The 22,710-nt window shown below is 44.4% G+C and overlaps 1 protein-coding gene across 4 annotated transcripts in view; it reads right to left on the reverse strand.

Annotated features, from left to right (window-relative positions):
• Nucleotides 1-10,125, reverse strand: part of LOC132820657 (uncharacterized) — a 34,331-nt gene extending 24,206 nt beyond the window's left edge. For all 4 annotated transcript variants that reach the window (XM_060832872.1, XM_060832871.1, XM_060832870.1 and 1 more), the window contains exon 1: nucleotides 10,031-10,125. In XM_060832872.1, the coding sequence (XP_060688855.1) occupies nucleotides 10,031-10,082 (52 nt within the window). In that variant the 5' untranslated portion in view covers nucleotides 10,083-10,125. The remainder of the gene's footprint in view (nucleotides 1-10,030) is intronic.
• Between the last annotated feature and the right edge of the window lie 12,585 nt (nucleotides 10,126-22,710).

Raw genomic sequence — 22,710 nt, forward strand, 5'->3', positions numbered from 1 at the left:
CCTTTCTCCAGATCATTTATATATACCATAAACAACAGTTGTCCCAGCACGGATCCCTGTGGGACACCACTGGGCACAGGTCTCCATTTTGAGAAGCTCCCTTCCACTATTCCTCTGTGTCTCCTGTTGCCCAGCCAGTTCTCTATCCACCTAGCTAGTACACCCTGGACCTCATGTGACTTCACCTTCTCCATCAGCCTACTATGGGGAACCTTATCAAATGCCTTACTAAAGTCTATGTATATGATATCTACAGCCCTTTCGTCATCAATTAACTTTGTCACCTCTTCAAAGAATTCTATTAGGTTCATAAGACATAACTTCCCTGCACAAAACCATGCTGCCCATTACTGATTAGCCAATTTTCTTCCAAATGGGTATGTATCCTAGCCTTTAGTATCTTCTCCATTAGCCTCCCTACCACTGACGTTAGGCTCATAGGTCTATAATTACCTGGAATATCCCTGTTACCCTTCTTAAACAAGGGGACAACATTTAGCAATTCTCCAGTCCTCTGGGACCTCCTCAGTATTCAAGGATGCTGTAAATATATCTGTTAAAGCCCTAACTATTTCTTCTCTCTCTTCCCTCAGTAACCTGGGATCGATCTCATCTGGACCTGGAGACTTGTCCTCCTTAATGCCTTTTACAATATCCAACACTTCCTCCCTCCTTATGCCAATTTTACCTAGAGTAATCTAAGATCTATCCCTAACTTCAACATCCGCCATGTCCCTCTGCTCGGTGAATACCGATGCAAAGTACTCGTTAAGAATCTCACCCATTTTCTCTGACTCCACACATAGCTTTTCTCCTTTATCTTTGAGTGGGCCAACCCTTTCTCTTGTTACCTTCTTGCTGCTTATATATGAATGAAAGGCTTTGGGATTTTCCTTAACCCTGTTTGCTAAAGATATTTCATGACCTTGTTTAGCCCTCTTAATTCATTGTTTCAGATTGGTCCTACATTCCCGATATTCTTCCAAAGCTTTATCTGTCTTCAGTCGCCTAGACCTTATGAACACTTCCTTTTTCCTCTTAGCTAGTCTCACAATTTCACTGTCATCCATGATTCCCTAATCTTGCCATTTCTAACCCTCATTTTCACAGGAACATATCTCTCTCCTGCACTCTAATCAACCTCTCTTTAAAACCTCCCACATATCAAATGTGGATTTACCTTCAAACAGCTGTTCCCAATCTACATTCCCCAGCTCCTGCCGAATTTTAGTATAGATGGCCTTCCCCCAATTTAGCACTCTTACTTTAGGGCCACTCTCATCTTTGTCCATGAGTATTCTAAAGCTTACAGAATTGGGATCACTATTCCCAAAGTAATTCCCTACTGAAACTTCAACCACCTGGCCGGGCTCATTCCCCAACACCAGGTCCAGTATGGTCCCTTCCTGAGTTGGACTACTTACATACTCCTCTAGAAAACCCTCCTGGATGGTCCTTAAAAATTCTGCTCCATCTAAACCTTGAAAGCTAAGTGAATCCCAGTTAATGTTAGGAAAATTAAAATCTCCTATCACCATCATCCTGTTGTTCCTACATCTTTCCATAATCTGTTTACCTGTTTGTACCTCTATCTCTCGCTCGCTGTTGGGAGGCCTGTAGTAAAGTCCCAACATTGCTACCGCACCCTTCCTATTTCTGAGCTCTGCCCATATTGCCTCACTGCTCGTGTCCTCCATCGTGCCCTCCTTCAGCACAGCTGTGATACCCTCCCTGACCACTAATGCAACTCCTCCACCCATTTTATCTCTCTCTCTATCCCACCTGAAGCATCTATATCCTGGGAAATTTAGTTGCCAGTCATGCCCTTCCCTCAACCAAGTCTCAATAATAGCAATAACATCACACTCCCAGGTACTAATCCAAGCCCTAAGTTCATCTGCCTTACTTAATGCACTTCTTATATTAAAACAAATGTACCTCAGACTACCCGTCCCTTTACGTTCATCATCTGCTCCCTGCCTCCTCGTCCCCTTAGTCATGCTGACTTCATGATCTAGTTCCTTACAGGCTTTAGTTACTCTCTCCTTATCGTCCACTAACCACCTCATTTGGTTCCCATCCCCCTGCCACATTAGTTTAAACCCTCTCCAACAGGGTTAGCAAAAGCACTCCCAAGGACATTGGTTACAGTCCAGCCCAGGTGTAGAGTGTCCAATTTGGACTAGTCCCACACCCCCAGAACCAGTCCTAATGTCCCAAAAAATCTGCACCCCTCCCTCCTGCACCATCTCTCAAGTCACGCATTAGTCCTGATTATTCTATCATTCCTACTCTGACTAGCACGTGGCACTGATAGCAATCCTGAGATTGCTACCTCTGAGGTTCTACCTTTAATTTAGTTCCTAGCTCTCTAAATTTGCCTTATAGGATCTCCTCCCATTTTCTTACCTATATAGTTGGTGCCTATATGCACCACAACAACTGGCAGTTCACCCTCCCCCTTGAGAATTTTCTGCAGTCAATCCGAGACATCCCTGACCCATGCACCTGACCCACTTACCATTTGGGAATATTGTTTACAACCATAGAAACGCCTATCTACTCCCCTTACAGTTGAATTTCCTATGATGTCAGCCCTTCCACTCTTTTTCCCGCCCTTCTGATCCTAATCTGCAGTGTGGCCAATTCACTAAACATGCTATCCAGCATCACGGGTGCTTCAGAGTGAGTCCATCCACAGCTCCAGAGCTGTCATGTGGTCTAACAAGAGCTACAACTGGACACACTTCCTGCATGTGAAGGAGCCAGGAGCATCAGCCATGTCCCTGAGCTCCCACATTGAGTAAGAGAGCACATTTGGAAATTTAATGGGATTAAAACCCAATAAGCAGCCCCACCCCACCCCACCCCAGCATGATGCCCTGCATCCCAGAGTACTTAAGTCCTTATAAATATTAGATGCATTGATGATCATTTTCCAGCATTCTATAGACTCTGGAAGAGTTCCAATAGACTGGAGGGGAGCTAATGTAACACTTAAAAAAGGAAGGAGAGAGAAAATGAGGAATTATGGGCAGGTTAGCCTGATATTGGTGGTGGGGAAAATACTGGAGTGAACCGTTAAGGATTTAATAACTGAGCATTTGGAAAGCAGTGACAGAACTGGACTTAGTCAGCAGGGATTCACTAAAGGAAGTCGCTGCAATGTTTTGAGGATATGTTTTGGACAATGGTGAATCAGTAGATGTTGCAAAGGCTTTTGACAAGGTTCCATATGACAGATTAAAGCTCATGGTATTGGAGGGTATGTATAGACATCGACAGACAACTTCTTGACAGACAGCGGGCAGAGAGTCAGAATAAACAGGTCCTTTTCAGAGTGGCAGGCAGAGATGAGTGGGGTGGTGCAGGGTTCAGTGCTGGGACCTCAGCTGTTCAAAATATCTATTAATTTGGAAGAAGGAATTGAATGCAATATCTCCAAATGTGCTGATGACACTGAGCTGGGTGGCAGTGTGCGCTGTGAGGAGGATACTAACAGACTTGGACAGACTGGCTGAATGGGCAACTGCAATATAATGTGGGTAAATGTGAGGTTATCCATTTTGGTCACAAAAACAGGAAGGCAGATTGTGATCCGAATGGTGGCAGTTTAGGAAAAGCTGACAAGACCTGGGTGTCATGGTGGAACAGTTGCTGAAGGTTGGCATAGAGGTGGCATGCTGCCCTTCATAGCGACAGGATTTGAGTATCTGAGTGAGGATGCCTTGCTGCAGTTTAACGGGGCCTTGGTGAGGCAACGCGTTGAATATTGTTTGCAATTTGGTCTCTTAGTCTGAGGAAGGACATTCCTGCTATTGAGAGAGTTCAGGGAATGTTCACCAGACTGATTCTGGGATGACAGGATTGACATATGAGGAAAGACTAGATAGATTGGGTTTGTATTTGTTGGAATTCAGAAGAATGGGAGGGATCTCATAGAAACATATAAAATCCTGATGGGACTAGATGCTGGATGAATGTCTCTGATGTTGGGGAATTCCAGAATAAGGAGTCACAGTCTAAGAATAAGGGCAAAACCATTCAGGATTGAGATAAGGAAGTAATTCTTCACTCAGAGTTGTGAACCTGTGGAATTTTCTCCCACAGGAAGCTGCTGGGGCCAGTTCATTAGATATATTCAAGAAGGAGCTGGGTGTGACCCTTGCAGCTAAAGGGATCAAGGGGGTATTGGGGGAGGGCGGGAATAGGATACTGAGATTACTTGATCAGCCATGAGCGTACTGAATGGTGATACAGGCTCAAAGGGCCAAATGGCCTACTCCTGCACCTATTGTCAATGTTTCTATGTTTTATCTTACCTAAGAGAACAATGGGATCTCAATCAACTGGGTCAGTGGGCCAAGGAGTGGAAGATGGCATTTAATTAGACGAGTATGAGGTGTTGCATTTTGGGAAGACAAACCACAGAAGGACTTGTACAGTTAATGGTAGGGCCCTGGGGAGTGTTGTTGAACAGAGAGACTGAGTGGTTCAGATATGTAGTTCTGTGGAAATGGCATCACAGATAACCAGGGACGTGAAGGAGCTGTTTACATAGAACATTACAGAGCAGTACAGGCCCTTCAGCCCTCGATGTTGCGCCGAACTGTGGAACCAATCCGAAGCCCATCTAATCTACACTATTCCATTATCATCTGTATGATTATCCAATGATCATTTAAATGCCTTTAAAGTTGGTGAGCTAACTACTGGTGCAGTGCCCCTCACTACTCTCTAAGTAAAGAATCTAACTCTGACATCTGACCTAAATCTATCACCCCCTCAATTTAAAGCTATGTCCCCTCGTGCTAGCAATCACCATCCGAGGAAAAAGGCTCTCCCTGTCCACCCAATCTAACCCTCTGATTATCTTATATGTCTCATTAAGTCACCCCTCGACATTCTTCTCTCTAACAAAAACAGCCTCAAGTCTCTCAGCCTTTCCTCATAAGACCTTCCCTCCATAGCAGGCAACATCCGAGTAAATCTCCTCTGAACCCTTTCCAAAGCTTCCACATCCTCCCTATAATGCGGTGACCAGAACTGTACACAATACTCCAAATGTGGCCACTCCAGAGTTTTGTACAGCTGCAGCATGACCTCGTGGTTATGAAACTCAATCCCTCTACTAATAGAAGCTAACACACCATATGCCTTCTTAACAATCCTATCAACCTGGGTGGCACCTTTCAAGGATCTATGTACTTGGACACCAATATTTCTCTGCTCATCTACACTGCCAAGAATCTTGCCATTAGCCCAGTACTCTGCATTCCTGTTATTCCTTCCAAAGTGAATCACATCACAATTTTCCACATTAAACTCCACTTGCCACCTCTCAGCCCAGATCTGCAGCTTACCTATGTCTCTCTATAATCTACAAAATCCTTCATCACTATTCACAACTCTACCAACTTTAGTGTCATCGGCAAATTTACTAACATCCTTCTACGCCCTCATCCAGGTCATTTATAAAAATGACAAACAATAGTGGACCCAAAACAGTTCCTTGCGATACCCCATTAGTTACTGAACTCCAGGATGAATATTTCCCATCAACCACCACCCTCTGTCTTCTTTCAGCTAGCCAACTTCTGATCCAAACCACTAAATCACCCTCAATCCCATGCCTCTGTATTTTGTGCAATAGTCTACCATGGGGAACCTTATCAAACACCTTACTGAAATCCATATACACCACATCAACTGCTTTACCCTCATCCACCTGTTTGGTCACCTTCGCAAAGAACTCAATAAGGTTCGTGAGGCATGACCTCCCTTCATGGTGTTGACTGTCCCTAATCAACTTATTCAACTTTAGGTGACTATAAATCCAATCTCTTATAACCCTTTCCAACACTTTACCCAAAACCGAAGTAAGGCTCACTCATGTATAATTACCACGGTTGTATCTAGTTCCCTTCTTCAACAAAGGAAAAATATTTGCCAGCTTCCAGTCTTCTGGCACTATTTACGTGCTCCACGGGTTACAGAATTGAGTACTGGAGACATTGATACAGCCATACTTTGTGTACTGCATACAATTCTGGATGTTCTGCTATAGGAAGGACCAGGTTTACAAGGATGTTGCTGAGATTGGTAGGTTTTAGGTACAGGGAGAGGCTAGGTAGTCTGAGGGGTGACCTTATAAAGATTTATAAAATCACAAGAGGCATAGATAATGTGAATGATGTGCCAGCAAATCCTATCACTGTATCTATCTCCTGGTGCCAACCTGCTGTATTGTTCCCCTCATCTCCAGCCCATATTCCTGCGCATCCTGTTTCTATCCAACTAATCATCCAATGCCCCTCTCTGAAGCCAAAGAACGCGCCTCCACCACATTTCCAAGCAGTGCTGTCCTAACTACTCACTGGATGACAATGGTTTTTGCTCACTTCACCCTCACTTTACTTACACATTACTTCAAATCTATGCCCCTTTGCATTAAGACCATAGAGCATGAAAACTTGGTCCAACTTGCCCATGCTGACCAGTACCATTTGCCTGCATTTGGCCTATACCTTTTTAAACCTTTCCTATCCATCCCTGTCCAAATCTCTTTTAAATGTTGCAACTATGCTGCCTCTATCACTTCCTCTGGTAGCTCATTCCATATACATGCAACTCTCCATGTGAAAAAAAATGCTCCCTTTTAATTCTTACCCCTCTCACTTTAAACCTATGTGCTCTACTTTTGGACTCCCCTACCCTAGGGAAAAGGCCTTTGCTATTCATCTTATCTCTGCCCCTCGTGGCTTTATAAACTTCTATAAACTTCAGCCTCCAATGCACAGGGGAAAAAAGCCTCAGCTGGTTCAGCCTCTCCTTCTAACTCAAACCCTCTTGTCCCGTCAACGATCTTGCAAACCTTTCCTGCACCCTTTCCAGTTGAACGGCATCCTTCCTAAAGCAGGATGACCAGAATTGGACGCAGTTGTTGTGCCACAGACAAGGTTAACATTGTACAACAATCTTGTAAGAGTTAAACTCCGGGATTCTCTGGTAGCAGAACGCCAAAGGCCCACACTGCACAAGGATTGAACACACCCAGACACAGATGCTGTTGGTTGGAACTGCAGCCAGGCCGCAAGACACAACTTGCTTCCTTGAGGGGCCTCATATGGGTTGGTGCATACAATAACGTGTAAATCATTGCTTCAGTATTTGGTTGTCTGTGAGATTTCCTGATAAGCAGCTGAATTAAAGGTAGCCTGTGGTAATTTGTACACAGCAACAATTGTGCAAACTTCAGTCATGATTTTGAGATGCCAACGTTGTTCTGGGGTGGGCGAAGTTAAAAATCACACAACACCAGGTTAGAGTCCAACAGGTTTAATTGGAAGCACACTAGCTTTCAGATCTGATGAAGGTTCGGCGCTCCAAAAGCTCGTGTGCTTCCAATTAAACCTGTTGGACTCTAACCTGGTGTTGTGTGATTTTTTTTAACTTTAGCAGTGATACCTGTTATCTGTCAGCACAGTTGACTGATTTACTGATATCTGATTGACTGTCCCTCCCCTTAGTCTCACAGTAGTATCCAATTTCCCTGAGTCATTAAGACTCCACCCAACCTACCCCCCACCCCCCCCCCCCCGCCCCACCCCCACACTCTGCAATCTTTCCAACGGCTTCAACTTGGCATTTTTTTCCCCCTTTCTTAGAATCTATTGTACGCTAATGTTACCAGCACTGAGAAAAAAATAAGCGAGAGGTGTCAATTTTACTTCCAGATCTACAGATTTCCATTCTGCCCACTGCAGGTGTCCTATCCTCACCTATACCCTCCCAGCCGCCCAGTATTGAGTCTGACCTCTCCTACTTGTCACTGAGAGGGATACAGATACATATGTTATCCCTTATTTTTTCTTTCTCATGTGGCAATGCACCAATATTTATGTTTATATCAATGTGATCTATCAGAAGTGGGATGTTTGCCAATGATTGCACAACGTTCAGCACCATTCGCTGCTACTCAGATACTGAAGCAGTCCGTGTGCAAATACAGCAGAATGGGGACAATATCCAGGCTGGGGCTGTGAAGTGGCAAGTAAGATTCACATCACACTAATGCCAGCCAATGACCATTTCCAATAAGAGACAATCTAACAACTGCCCCTTGATATGCAATGGCAACACCTTCACTGAATTACACCTGACAATGTGGAAAATTGGGGCAGGTCAGGCAGCATCCCAGGAACAGGAGAATTCCTGATGAAGAGCTTATGCCCGAAACATCGATTCTCCTGCTCCTTCGATGCTGCCTGACCTGCTGTGTTTTTCCAGCACCACACTCTCGACTCTGATTCCAGCTCACTTCCAGTCCTCAATTCCTCCCAATGTGGAAAATTGCCCAGTTATGTCCAGTACATCCAAAGCTGGACAAAACCAACCTGGTAAATTACCAGGAGAAAGTGAGGTCTGCAGATGCTGGAGATCAGAGCTGAAAATGTGTTTCTGGAAAAGCGCAGCAGGTCAGGCAGCATCCAAGGAACAGGAGAATCGACGTTTTGGGCATAAGCCCTTCTTCAGGAATGAGGAAAGTGTGTCCAGCAGGCTAAGATAAAAGGTAGGGAGGAGGGACTTGGGGAAGGGGCTTTGGAGATGCGATAGGTGGAAGGAGGTCAAGGTGAGGGTGATAGACCGGAGTGGGGTGGGGGCGGAGAGGTCAGGAAGAAGATTGCAGGTTAGGAAGGCGGTGCTGAGTTCGAGGGATTTGACTGAGATAAGGTGGTGGGAGGGGAAATGAGCAAACTGGAGAAATCTGACTTCATCCCTTGAAGTTGGAGGGTTCCTAGGCGGAAAGTGAGGTGCTCTTCCTCCAGCCGTCGTGTTGTTATGGTCTGGCGATGGAGGAATCCAAGGACCTGCATGTCCTCTATCACCCTCACCTTGACCTCCTTCCACCTATCGCATCTCCAGCGCCCCTCCTCCCAGTCCCTCCTCCCTACCTTTTATCTTAGCCTGTTGGACACACTTTCCTCATTCCTGAAGAAGGGCTTATGCCCGAAACGTCGATTCTCCTGCTCTTTGGATGCTGCCTGACCTGCTGCGCTTTTCCAGCAACACATTTTCAGCTCTGGTAAATTACCACCCCATCATCAGTCTACTCTCAATCATGAATAAAATGATGGAATGTGCCATCAATAGCACTATCCAGTAACACCTGCTCAGCAGGTTTTGCTCTGGGACGCCCAGTTTGGGTTCTGTCAGGGCCATTCAACTCCTAATCTCATTCCAGCCTTAGTTCAAACACAGACAAAAGAGCTGAACTCCAGAGGGGAGGTGAGAGTGACAGCCCTTGACATTAAAGCCCCATTTGACTGAGTGCCACATCAAAGAAACCTGGGAAAACTGGAATCAATAGTTATCCGGGGGGGACGTTCTCCATTAGTTGGAACGTGGGAAGATGGTTATGGTTGTAAGAAGTCAGTCATCTCAGTTCTAGGACATCTCTGCAGGACTTCCTCAGCCCAAACATCTCCAGCTACTTCAACAGTGTGACCGTCCCTCCAGTCTGCTGGGGGATGGTCACCAATGACTGCACAATGTTCAGTATCATTCACCATTCCTCAGAGAGATAGCGGTCCATGTTCGAATGCAACAAAATCTGCACAATATCCAGGCTTGGAATGACAAGTGGCAAGTTACATTTGCACCAGGAGGCAATGGGCTCCAATAAGCTAGCCACACCCATACCTCACAAATCAATCAAAAAGGAAAACATTTCTGCTCTGTGCAAATTGTTGCATCAACATCTTACTTTTAATTTCAAGAATATAAATAGATGGGTTTTCATTTGAAGCAGTGAAATGCATTGCCTTTCACACCAAAAGTGATTACTTGCACATTTCAGTTTCCTCGCTAGCTTGAATGCAATTGAGTGTGTTCCTGAAAAGAAAATTGCAGCAAGCCGCACTTTGTTGATACAGTTCCTCAATTTAACATAAACGACGCATTACAATTTCTTATCCAGAGATGAATCTTTGAGGAATTAAAGTCACAAGGAGTGCAGGCATGTACTCACCAATCCCGAAAAGAACAGGGAAAGAAAGCATTTTCCAGGGAGAATACCACATGGCATCACAAATCTCCCCACCACGATTCCTTTCCTGCTTGCCTTCCTGACCAGTTGAAGTGAACGGATGTGACGAGCTTGCTGCAACAGAACCTGTGATTTATGCAACATATCATGTATCATGTCAGACTTGTCCCTACTCATCATATCATATCATGTCATACTTGTCACAACTTGTGCACCATTTTAGGACAAGTAGAGACTAAAGGGCAATAAAGCATTGTTTACCTTGTATTATTGTTTTCCGGTCGAGAGTGTGGTGTTGGAAAAGCACAGCAGGTCAGGCTGCATCCTCAGATCCTTCTCCTTGGATGCTGCCTGACCCGCTGTGCTTTCCCAGCACCACACTGTCAACTCTAATCTCTAGTATCTACAATCCTCAATTTCACCTAGCTTTTTTTACCCCTAGTTTATACCAGAAGACTGTGAAATAGAGAATCTGCAAGGACCATCAGCCAAGATGACTAATCAAAATAACAAGACTTAGGAGCCTCATGGGGAATACCAAAGCATGCGACAACACAGTGGCTTAGTGGTTAGCACTGATGCCTCGAAGTGCCAGCAAACTGGGTTCAATTCCAGCCTCAGATGCTGTATGCACGTTCTCTATGTGTGTTCCAGTTGGATGGTCCAGTGTCCTCCCACAGACTGAAGCTGTGTAATTTAAGTGGATTGGCCATGCTAAATTGCCCTGCAGTGCACAGATTAGGGGGATTAACCATGGCAGATGTGGGGATAGGTGGAGGACTGGGTCTGAGTGAAATCTCTTTGAAAAGTCGAAGCATTTCAATGGCTGAATGGCCTCTCTCCACATTGAAGGGGCTCAGTGACTCTCTGCTTGCAATACAGAATGAAACCAATAGCGTGGGTTCAATTCCCCACACCAACTGAGGTTACCATGAAAGACTTACCTTCTCAACCTCTGCCCTCATCTGAAGGATAGTGACCCTCAGATTAAATCACTATCAGTCATCTCTCTCATGAGACCCTTTGCTCTGGCAAACCAATGTTCTCTTTATGTGCGAATATCAGGCATTGGTATTATATTAGGCCTTAAGAAGTAGGAGTGAAATTAGGCCATTCAGCCCATCAAGTTACATCTGCTGTTTATTGATGTAGAGCAGCATTGGGCTATTCAGCCCATAAAGTCTGTTCCACCGTTTGATCTTGGCTGATATGTTTCTCGACCCCACTCTCCTGCCTTCTCCTCATAACCCTTGACCTCCTTACCGATCAAGAGCCTGTCTCGCTCTGTCTTAAAGACACTCAGTGGCTTGGCCTCAACAAGCTTCTGCAGCAAAGCTGTTCCACAGATTCACCACCATCTGGATGAAGACATTCCTCCTCATCTAAAGTTCCGAAGGGTCATCCCATCACTCTGAGGTTGTGCCCTCAGATCCTAATCTCGCCCATTTGGGGAAAAATCTTCTCGATGTCCACTCTATTCAGGTCTCTCATTTCTCTGTAAGTTCCAATCAACTACCCCCCCTTTATCTTCCTAACCTCCATCAACTAGACCCAGAGTCCTCACCTGCTCCTCATTGTACATGCCCTTCATCCCCGGGATCATTCTTGTCAACCTCTTTTGGACCTTCTCAAATGCCAACACATTCTTCTTTAGTTATGGGGTCCAAACATTGCTCACAATATTCCGAATGCCATCTGACCAGAGCCTTATACGGCTAAAGCAGTACACCTCTTCTCCTGTATTCTAGCTCTCTTGGAATTAACACTAACATTGCACTTGCCTTCCTAACTGCCACTGAACTGGCATTTTAACCCAAAGAGAATCCCAAACCAGGACTCGCAGGTACTTTTGTGTTTCAGATTTCCAAAGCCTTTCCCAGTTAGAAAATACTCCAGGGCATCTATTGTTCCTGAAAAACCTCATTGTTTCCTACATTGTATTCCATCTTCCTTTTCTTAATCCGCTCTCCTAGCCTGTCCAAGTCCTTCTGCAGCCTCCCCACTTCCTCAACATTACCTCTCCCTCTATCTATCTTTGTGTCACTTGCAAGTTTGGCCACAGTGCCCTCAGTTCCTTCATTCAGATCAATCACATGAATAGTTGTGATCCCAACACTGACCCCTGTGGAATTCCACTAGTGGCTGGTTGCCAAGCTGAAAAAGACCCCTTTTTTTGCTATCTCTGCCTTCTAGGAGAAAGTGAGGACTGCAGATGCTGGAGATCAGAGCTGAAAATGTGTTGCTGGAAAAGCGCAGCAGGTCAGGCAGCATCCAAGGAGCAGGAGATTCGACGTTTCTGGCATGAGCCCTTCTTCAGGATTCCTGAAGAAGGGCTCATGCCCGAAACATCGATTCTCCTGCTCCTTGGATGCTGCCTGACCTGCTGCGCTTTTCCAGCAACACATTTTCAGCTCTATTTCTGCCTTCTGCCAGTCAGCTAATGCTCTGTCCATGCCAGTACATTGCCTCGAACACCATTGGCTGTTACCTTATTCCGCAGCCTCCTGTGCGGCACTTTGTGAGGGGCTTTCTGGAAATCCAAATAGATCATGTCCACTGGCTCTCCTTTGTCTAGCTTGCTCATTACCTCCTCACAGAGTTCGAACAGATTTGTCAGGCATGTTCTCCCCTTGATGAAGCCACACTGATTCAATCCTATTTACCATGCGCTTCCAAATGTTCTGCAATGATCTGATCATCCTTAATTCTGCTTTCCTGCCTTTTGGCTCCCATAACCCTTGACTCCATTCCTAATTAAAAATCTCTCTATCTGAGTGAAAACCAAAAGAACTGCAGATGTTGGAAATCAAAAACAAGAACAGAAATTGCTAGAAAATATCAGTGAGTGTAAATCTACAATAGTGAGTAGAGTGGGTGCTTTTTTGACTATATATTTAATTGTGATCTGTGTCTTGATTAAAAATATAAAATTGAAGGAAGAAGTTGGCCTGAAGCAGTGTTTTTTTTAAAGAGCAGTAAGACTGCACTCACTTTCTGTTGTCTTCTCGTTTCTGTGTCTGCATGTCATGATCTGATACTTTTCATGAGCTATGGTTAGTGTTCAGGGCATCAGTTTTCACACATTCGCAAAGTGTGGGCATGCTTCTGTATTAGTCAGTCGCTCAAGTAGCATGCAAGTGTGAAGAATGCTGGTTTTCATCGACACCAGGCTGACAATAAAGCATGCAATTCATTCAGACAGAGTGCTGCTCATTCTTTACCACTGTTTTTCACAGTGCACAAGTGTCACCTTAAATTGAAGAGATGACTTTCAGAAATTATGGTTCAAAGCTCTGCTGCTTGACAGGAACGAGACTTTATATATTGCCTTCGGGTCAGGACATGTCAAGGGCATGTCTTTTTGTATCTGTCATTCTGTGAGTGTTGATGCAACTTGGATAACTTCCATGAAATTATATCTATTGTACACTTTATGATAGTTTATTAATTCAATTTGTTCCCATCGATGTTTGAATAGAGGATACTTTCTGTATCTTTTCATGTCAATGTTTGGCTTCCTTTTTAGTCTACTCAACAACAAAGTATTTATTTTTGTCAATTTGTATCTCTCAGTCACTTCCCATTTCAATTCCCCTTCCTATTCCCTCTCTGACATTACCATCCTTCTCCATCGCCATAGTGAACCAGCCCGCAAATTGGAGGAACAGCAACTCATCTTCCGCCTACAGCCCGGACGACTCAACATTGAGTTCTCTAATTTCAAATAGCCTCTCTTCCCCATCCCCCAACTCCCTTCCCAGCCCCTCCTCCTCCTCCTGTCCATTCCACTGACCGACCCTTCCTTCCAGCCACCAACCGAACCAAGCTGTAACCCTCTCCCTGTGTTCACCTATCACTACCTCACCACCCTGCCCGTCTTTTCACCCGAAACCCTCCCCCACCCCCCACTCTATCTGCAGCTCTCCTCCCCCCACCCCTCCAATTCTGAAGGAGGGTTAAACCCAAAATGTTGACTTCTCCACCTCCTGATGCTGCCTGGCTTGTTGTGTTCTTCCAGCCGCCTGCCTGTCTACTTTGGATTCCAGCATCTTTGTGTCTCTACCTACCCGATGCAAGCAGGTATGTGGATCTATGAATTTATTGATTGCTGTTCCAGCTGGCTGCTTGTGAGAGTGTAGTAATCAATCTGTACTTGTCTGTTTCTGCTGTGTGGATCTGTAAATATAGTTATCAAATTCTCACCATTAGTCTCTGATATGTGAATGTGTCAATCTACGTAGCGATCTGTCCTGTCAGCTTATGTATATGAATCGGAGAGGATAGTTACAAATCTGTAACTGCCAGTTTTGGCAACATGAATGTGTGAATACAGTTACCAATCTGTGCTCTGTCAATACGTGAGTGAACTTATCAATGGTGACATGGCAGTTTCTGCACTGTAGATATGCAAGGGTAACTGTCATAGAGTCATAGAGCTGAACACCATGGAAACAGACCCTTTGGGCCTACCCCTGCATACCAATCATAAATCCTCAATTAATCCAGCCCCATTTGCCAGCATTTGGCCTAAACCTTTATAAACCCCTCCTATCCACCCACACCTTTAAAATGTTATAATTGTACTACCCTCCACTACTTCCTCTGTCAGCTCATCCCACACACGCATCACCCTCTGCATGGAAAAGATTCTCTTAGGTCTCTTTTATATCTTTCCCCTCTCACCCTTTCATTTCCTCCGTTCTGGGATGTGGATGGTGAGCAGTTATTACCAGTCTCTAGTTGCCCTTGAGATGGTGATGATAAACTGCCTTTTTGAACCACTGCAATCCACCTTCAGTGGGTTGCCCCATAATGCCCTTAGGGAGGGAATTCCACAATTTTGACCCACAATCTTAAAAACTATGCTCTTGAGTATTAGACACCCCAATCTGGGGAAAAAAGAACTTTGCTGAAAATGTGTTGCTGGTTAAAGCACAGCAGGTCAGGCAGCATCCAAGGAATAGGAAATTCGACGTTTCGGGCCAGAGCCCTTCATCAGGAATTATGCCCGAAACGTCGAATTTCCTGTTCCTTGGATGCTGCCTGACCTGCTGTGCTTTAACCAGCAACACATTTTCAACTGTGATCTCCAGCATCTGCAGACCTCATTTTTTTACCCGAAAAAGAACTTTGGCTAGTCACCTTATCCATACCTCTTATGATTTTATAAACTTCTATAAGGTCACCCCTCAACCTCTGACACTCCAGGGAAAACAGCCCCATCCTATTCAGCCTCTCCCTATAGGTCAAACCCTCCACCACCGGCTACATGCTTATAAATCTGTTTTGCACCCTTTCAAGTTTAACAACGTGCATCCTATGGAGAGCAGAAGGTTTACAGATAAAATAACAGATACCCAGCAGTGAGTTACAGACTGGAATCTAATCAAGGGTTTTGTATTGTTTATATATGGAATAATAGATCCCTGGGAGTGAGTTGCAGACTGAAATCTAATTGAGGGGTCCAGGGTGGTTTATATCTAGAATAACAAATATTCAGAATGTGAGCATGAGAGGTATGGTTAGTAAGTTTGCAGATGACATCAAAATTGGAGGTGTAGTGGACAGCGAAGAGGGTTACCTCAGATTACAACAGGATCTTGATCAGATGGGTCAATGGGCTGAGAAGTGGCAGATGGAGTTTAATGCAGATAAATGCGAGGTGCTGCATTTTGGGAAAGCAAATCTTAGTCGAACTTATACACTTAATGGTAAGGTCCTCGGGAGTGTTGCTGAACAAAGAGCTCTTGGAATCTAGGTTCATAGCTCCTTGAAAATGGAGTCGCAGGTAGATAGGATAGTGGAGAAGGTGTTTGGCATGCTTTCCTTTATTGGTCAGAGTATTGAGTACAGGAGTTGGGAGGTCATGTTGCAGCAGTACAGGACATTGGTTAGGCCACTGTTGGAATATTGCATGCAATTCTAGTTGGCTTCCTATCGGAAAGATGTTGTGAACCCTGAAAGGGTTCAGAAAAGATTTACACGGATATTGTCAGGGTTGAAGGATTTGAGCTATAGGGAGAGGCTGGGTCTGTTTTCCCTGGAGCGTGGGAGGCTGAGGAGTGACCTTATAGAGGTTTATAAAATCATGAGGGACATGGATAGGGTAAATAGACAAGGTCTTTTCCCTGGGGTGGGGGGAGTCCAGAACTGGAGGGCATAGGTTTAGGGTGAGAGGGGAAAGATATAAAAGAGACCTAAGGGGCAACTTTTTCAGACAAAGGGTGGTACGTGTATGGAATGAGCTGCCAGAGGAAGTGGTGGAGGCTGGTACAATTGTAACATTTAAGAGGCATTTGGATGGCTATATGAATAGGAAGGGTTTGGTGGGATATGGGCCGGGTGCTGGCAGGTGGGACTAGATTGGGTCAGGATATCTGGTCGGCATGGACAGGTTGGACCGAAGGGTCTGTTTCTGTGCTGCATGAAATCTAACAAGGGAGTCACACAGGGAATGGGATTTGAGAATAACGAATACCTGGGAGTGAGTTACAAACAGGAATCTAATCGATGGGTTCGGGGCAGTTTATGTATGGAAGAACAGATCCCTGAGAGGGTCTTACAATCCAAGACTGCAATTTGGAAAGCAAAATCATTCCCTCCGTGACTTCCTTGTTAGGTCCACGCTCCCTGGAATCTAATCAAGGGGTCTGGGCTTTTTTATATACAGAACAACAAATACCCAGGACAGAGCTACAGACCAGAACCAAAGCGAGGTGTTCGGGGTTGTTTATATATAGAATAATAGATACCCAGGAGGAAGGTACAGTCAGGAATCTAATTGAGAGGCTCAGAGTGGTTTATAGATGGAATAATAATTTCCTGGAAGTGAGTTACAGACTGAAAGCTAATCAAGCGGTTTGGGGTGGTAGATTTAGAGAGTAACAGGCTCCTGGGAGTGAGTTACGGACTGAAATCTAATCCAGGGGTTCAGGCCGATTGATGTATAGAATAACAGATACCTGGATTGGAGTTATGGACTGAAATCTAATGAAGGGGTTCATGGTGATATCTATATTGGGGACTGGAATCTAATCGAGGTGTTTCACAAGGTTCATAATCGATCTCCAGGAGTGAGTTACAGACGGGAATCTACTTGAGGATATCAAAGTAGGTGAAATACAATACAACAGATACCCAGGGCTGAGTTGCAGACTGGAATCTAATCGAAGGGTTCAGGGTGGTGTATATGTAGAATAATAGATCCCCAGGAGTGAGTTACAGACAGGAATTTATTAGAGGGGCTAGGGGAGGCTTATATATAGAACAACAGATGCCTAGAAGGGAGTTACAGGCTGGTAGCCAATTGAGGTGTTTGGTGTGGTTTATATATAGAATATCAGATACCCGGGAATGAGTTAGAGACTGGAATCTAATCGAGGGTTTCGGGGTGGTTTATATATTGAATAACAGATATAAGGGAGTGAGTTACTGAGTGGGATTTAATCAAGGGGTTCAGGGTGGTTAATATATGGAATAATAGATATCAGGGTGGGAGATACAGACTGAAAACTAATCAAGGGGTTTGGGGTGGTTTATGTACAGAACAACAGATACCTGAGAGGGAGTTATAGACTGCAATTTAATTGAGATGTTTAAGGTGACTTAAATATAGAATAACAAATCACTGGGAATGAGTTACAGACAGCAATCTAATTGAGGTTCAGGGTGGTTTATATATAGAAGGCCAGATACCCAGGACTGTGTTACAGACTGGTTTATATATCGAATAACAGATACACAGGAGTGAGTTACAGAATGGAATCTTATTGAAAGTTTGGTATGGTTTACACATAGCATGACAGATTTCCGGGAGAGAGTTACAGACTGGAATCTAATTAAGGGTTCACAGTGGTTTATATACAAAATAACAGATAACCAGGAAAGAATTACAGTCTGGAATCTATTCGAGTGTTTCGGAGTGATGTATATACAGAATAACAGTGAGTTACAAACTGGAATGTAATTGAGGGTTCAAGGTGATTTATATTGAGAATAACAGATACCCAGAAGTGGGATACAGAAAGGAAAATAATTGGGAGTTTTAGGTGGTTAATTTGCAGAATAACAGATACCCTGGAGTGGAATGTGATCGAGGACTTCGATGAGGTTTATATACAGAATGACAAAGCCTGGTGTAAGGTACAGAATGGAATTTAATTGAGAGTTTCTGGTGCTTTACATACAGAATAACAGATACCAGGAGTGGAATCAAGTTGAGGGACCAGGGTTGTTTCTGTAAAGAATAACAGAAATTCGGGAGTGAGATACTCTAGAATCCAATCAAGGGTTTTGGAGTGGTTCATGTTTAGATTAGATTAGATTACTTACAGTGTGGAAACAGGCCCTTCGGCTCAACAAGTCCACACCGACCCGCTGAAGCGCAACGCACCCATACCCCCACATTTACCCCTTACCTAACACTACGGGCAATTTAGCATGGCCAATTCACCTGACCCGCACATCTTTGGACTGTGGGAGGAAACCGGAGCACCCGGAGGAAACCCACGCAGACACGGGGAGAACGTGCAAACTCCACACAGTCAGTCGCCTGAGTCGGGAATTGAACCCGGGTCTTAGGCGCTGTGAGACAGCAGTGCTAACCACTGTGCCACCGTGTCGCCCAAAATATATTTAGAATAACAGAAACCCAGGAATGAGTTCCAGACTGGAATCTAATAGAGGGAATAACAAATCACCAGGAGTGAGTGATCACTGGAACCTAGTCGAGGACTCGAAGTGGTTTATATACAGAATCACAAATACTCGGGAGAAAGTTACAGACTGGGATCTAATCGAGGGGCTCAGGGTGGTATATATACACAATAACAGATACATGGGAGGGACTTACAGACTGGAACCTAATCCATGGATTCCGAGTAATTGATATATAGAGTAACAGATACCCAGGAGGGAGTTACAGACTGGAATCTAATCGAGAGGTTCAGGGTGTTTTATATACAGAATAACAGATACCCAGGAGGGAGTTACAGACAAGAATCTAATTGAGGGGTTTGGTTAGTTTATCTACAGAATAACAGTTACTTGGTAGTCAGTTACATACTAGAATATAATCGAGGGGTTCACAGTGCTTTATATATCGAATAACAGATACCCAGGAGTGAATTACAGACTGGCGTGGAAATGAGGGTTTCTGAGTCATTTACAAATAGACTAACAGCTTCCCCAGGAGTATTTAACAGATTGGAATGTAATCGAATCGTTCAGCATGATTTTTATATATATATTATATACATATATAAAATAACAGATATCCAGGAGTGAGGTACAGACTGGAATCTATGCAAGGGTTTTGGTGTGGATTATATACAGAATAACAGATGTCGGCAGTGAGTTGCAAACTGGAATCTGAGTGTTTTGTGGTGGTTTATATATTGAATAACAGATTCCTGGGCGTGAGTTACAGACTGGAACGTAATAAAGAGATTCAGGGTGGTTTATAAACTGAATAACAGATACCCAGAGTGAGTTACGGACTGTAATCAAGTCAAGGGGTTTGGGGTGCTTCATCGAGGCAGTAACAGATACATGGATAGTGAGGAACAGGATGGAATCAAATTAATGGTTTTGGGATGGTTTATGTATCAAATAAAGGATACCCATGTGGTAGTTACAGGCTGGAATATAATCGAGGGGGTCGAGTTGGTTTATATAAAGAATATCTGATGCACGGGAGTGAGTTACTGACTGGAGTTTAAATGAGGGGTTTGGGTTGTTTAGTATGCAGAAACCTGTGACAGAGTAACAGACTGGAAACTAATTGAGCAGTTCGGGACAGTTTATGTACAGAATAACAGTTACACGGGAGTGAGTTACTGACTGGAAACTAATTGAGGGGTTCGGGTGGTTTATATGTAGAATAACAGATACCAGGGAGGGATTTACAGACTGGAATCTAATTGAGAGTTCGGGATGGTTTATATACAGAATGACAGATGCCCACAACTGAGGTACAGACTGTAATCGAATCGAACATTTCGGGGTGGTTTACATATAGAATAACAGAAGCCAGGACTAAGTAAGAGACTGGAAACTAAATGAGGGGTTTGATGTAGGTTATCTACACAATAACAGAAACCCAGTATTCAGGCCCATTGTTCCCTGAAAATGGCAATTGAGGTCAATAGAGTGGTCAAGAAGGCCTCATCTTCCGCCTCGGAACACTTCAACCCCAGGGCATCAATGTGGACTTCAACAGTTTCCTCATTTCCCCTTCCCCCACCTCACCCTAGTTCCAAACTTCCAGCTCAGCACTGTCCCCATGACTTGTCCTACCTGCCTAGCTCCTTTTCCACCTATCCACTCCACCCTCTCCTCCCTGACCTATCACCTTCATCCCCTCCCCCACTCACCCATTGTACTCTATGCTACTCTCTCCCCACCCCCACCTTCCTCTAGCTTATCTCTCCACGCTTCAGGTTCTCTGCCTTTATTCCTGATGAAGGGCTTTTGCCCGAAATGTCGATTTCGCTGCACTTTGGATGCTGCCTGAACTGCTGTGCTCTTCCAGCACCACTGATCCAGAAGAAGGCATACAGCAAGCTTTCCTTCATCAGTCAGGGTATTGAGTACAAGAGTTGGCAGGTCATGTTATCCTTGAATAAGACTTTGGTTTGGCCACATTTGGAACACTGTGTACAGTTCTGGTTGCCACATGGGATGTGGATGCTTTGTAGACGGTGCAGAGGAGGTTCACCAGGATGGTGCCTGGTATGGAGGGTGCTAGCTATGAGGAGAGGTTGAGTAGGTTAGGATTATTCTCATGAGAAAGAGAGAGGTTAAGTCAGGATCTGATTGAGGCCTACAAAATCATGAGGGATGTAGACAGGTTCGATAGCAAGAAGCTTTTCCCTAGAGTGGATGACTCAATTATTAGTGGTCACAAGTTCAAAGTGAGAAGGGAAAAGTTTAAGAGAGATATGCGTGGAAAGTTCTTTACACAGAGGCTGGTGGGTGCCTGAAATGTGTTGCCAGCGGAGGTGGTAGAGGTGGGCACAACAGCGTCATTTAAGATCTATCTAGACAGATACACAAATGGGCAGGGAGCATAGCGATACAGACCCTTAGAAAATAGGCAGCAAGTTTAGATAGAGGATCTTAGACAATAGGCAGCAGGTTTGGAGGGCCAAAGGGCCTGTTCCTGTGCTGTAATGCTCTTTGTTCTTTGATCTTTGAGGGGTTCCATGTGTTTTATGTGGAGAATAACAAATGCATGGGAGTGAGTTACAGACTGGAACCTATCGAGGGGTTCAGGGTGCTTTATATAAAGAATAACCAATCCCCGGAAATCTGTTGCCTACAGGAATCTAATCGAGAGTTGCTTGTTTGTGTATATATAGAATAATAGATCCCCAGGAGCAAGTGACAGGGTGCATGCTGGTTTATGTAAAGGACAAGAGATACCCAGGAGTGAGTCACAGACTGGATCCTGATTGAGAGGGTCAGTGTGGTTAACATGCAGAATAACACATACCCGTGAGCGAGGTACAGACTGGAATTGAATCAAGGGGCTTGGGGTGGGTTGTATAGAGAGTAACAGATCTCCGGAAGTCAGTTGCCTAGAGGAATCTAATCGAGGATTTCTTGTTTGTTTATATATGGAATAACAGATCCCCAGCATTGAGTTACAGACTGGATTGGGATCAAGGTTTGCCGGGTGCCTTATCAAAAGAGTAACTGATAACTGAGATAGAGACTGAAATCTAATTGAAGGTTTCGGGATGGTTTATACATAGAATAACAAATACCTGAGAGTAGCTCACAGACTGGAATCTAATTGAGGGTTCGGGGTGGTCTATATACAGAACAACAGATTCCCGATATTGAGTTACTGACTGGAATCTAAGATAGAGGTTGTTGTGGTTCTGTTCGCCGAGCTGGAAGTTTTTGTTGCAAACGTTTCGTCCCCTGGCTAGGCGACATCATCAGTGCTCTGGAGCCTCCTGCGAAGCGCTTCTTTGATGTTTCTTCCAGTGGTCTGTCCTTGCCGCTTCCGGGTGTCAGTTTCAGCTGTCCGTTGTAGTGGTTGGTATATTGGGTCCAGGTCGATGTGTTTGTTGATGGAGTTTGTGGATGAATGCCATGCCTCTAGGAATTCCCTGGCTGTTCTCTGTCTGGCTTGCCCTATGATAGTAGTGTTTTCCCAGTCGAATTCATGTTGCTTGTTGTCTGCATGTGTGGCTACTAGGGATAGCTGGTCGTGTCGTTTCGTGGCTAGTTGATGTTCATGTATGCGGATTGTTAGCTGTCTTCCTGTTTGTCCTATATAGTGTTTTGTGCAGTCCTTGCATGGTATTTTGTAAACTACATTAGTTTTGCTCATGTTGGGTATCGGGTCCTTCGCACAAACCTTGAACTAAGATAGAGGTGTTCAGGCTGGTGTGAATATAAAATAACAGACCCCAGGACTCGAATCCAATCGAGGGTTGGATATGGAATAACAGATCCCCGGCACTCGGTTACAGACTGGAATCTATTCGAGGGTTTCGGTGTGGTTTATATATAGAATAACAGATACTCGAGAGTGAGTTACAGACTGGAACGTAATCGAGTAGATCGGGCTGGTTTATGTATAGAATAACAGATGTTCAGGAATGAGTTACGTTCTCAAATCTAATCCAGGACTTGCCGTGGTTTATATA

The sequence above is a fragment of the Hemiscyllium ocellatum genome, chromosome 12 (genome assembly GCF_020745735.1).
Source record: "Hemiscyllium ocellatum isolate sHemOce1 chromosome 12, sHemOce1.pat.X.cur, whole genome shotgun sequence".
Classification (NCBI taxonomy): Eukaryota; Metazoa; Chordata; class Chondrichthyes; order Orectolobiformes; family Hemiscylliidae; genus Hemiscyllium; species Hemiscyllium ocellatum.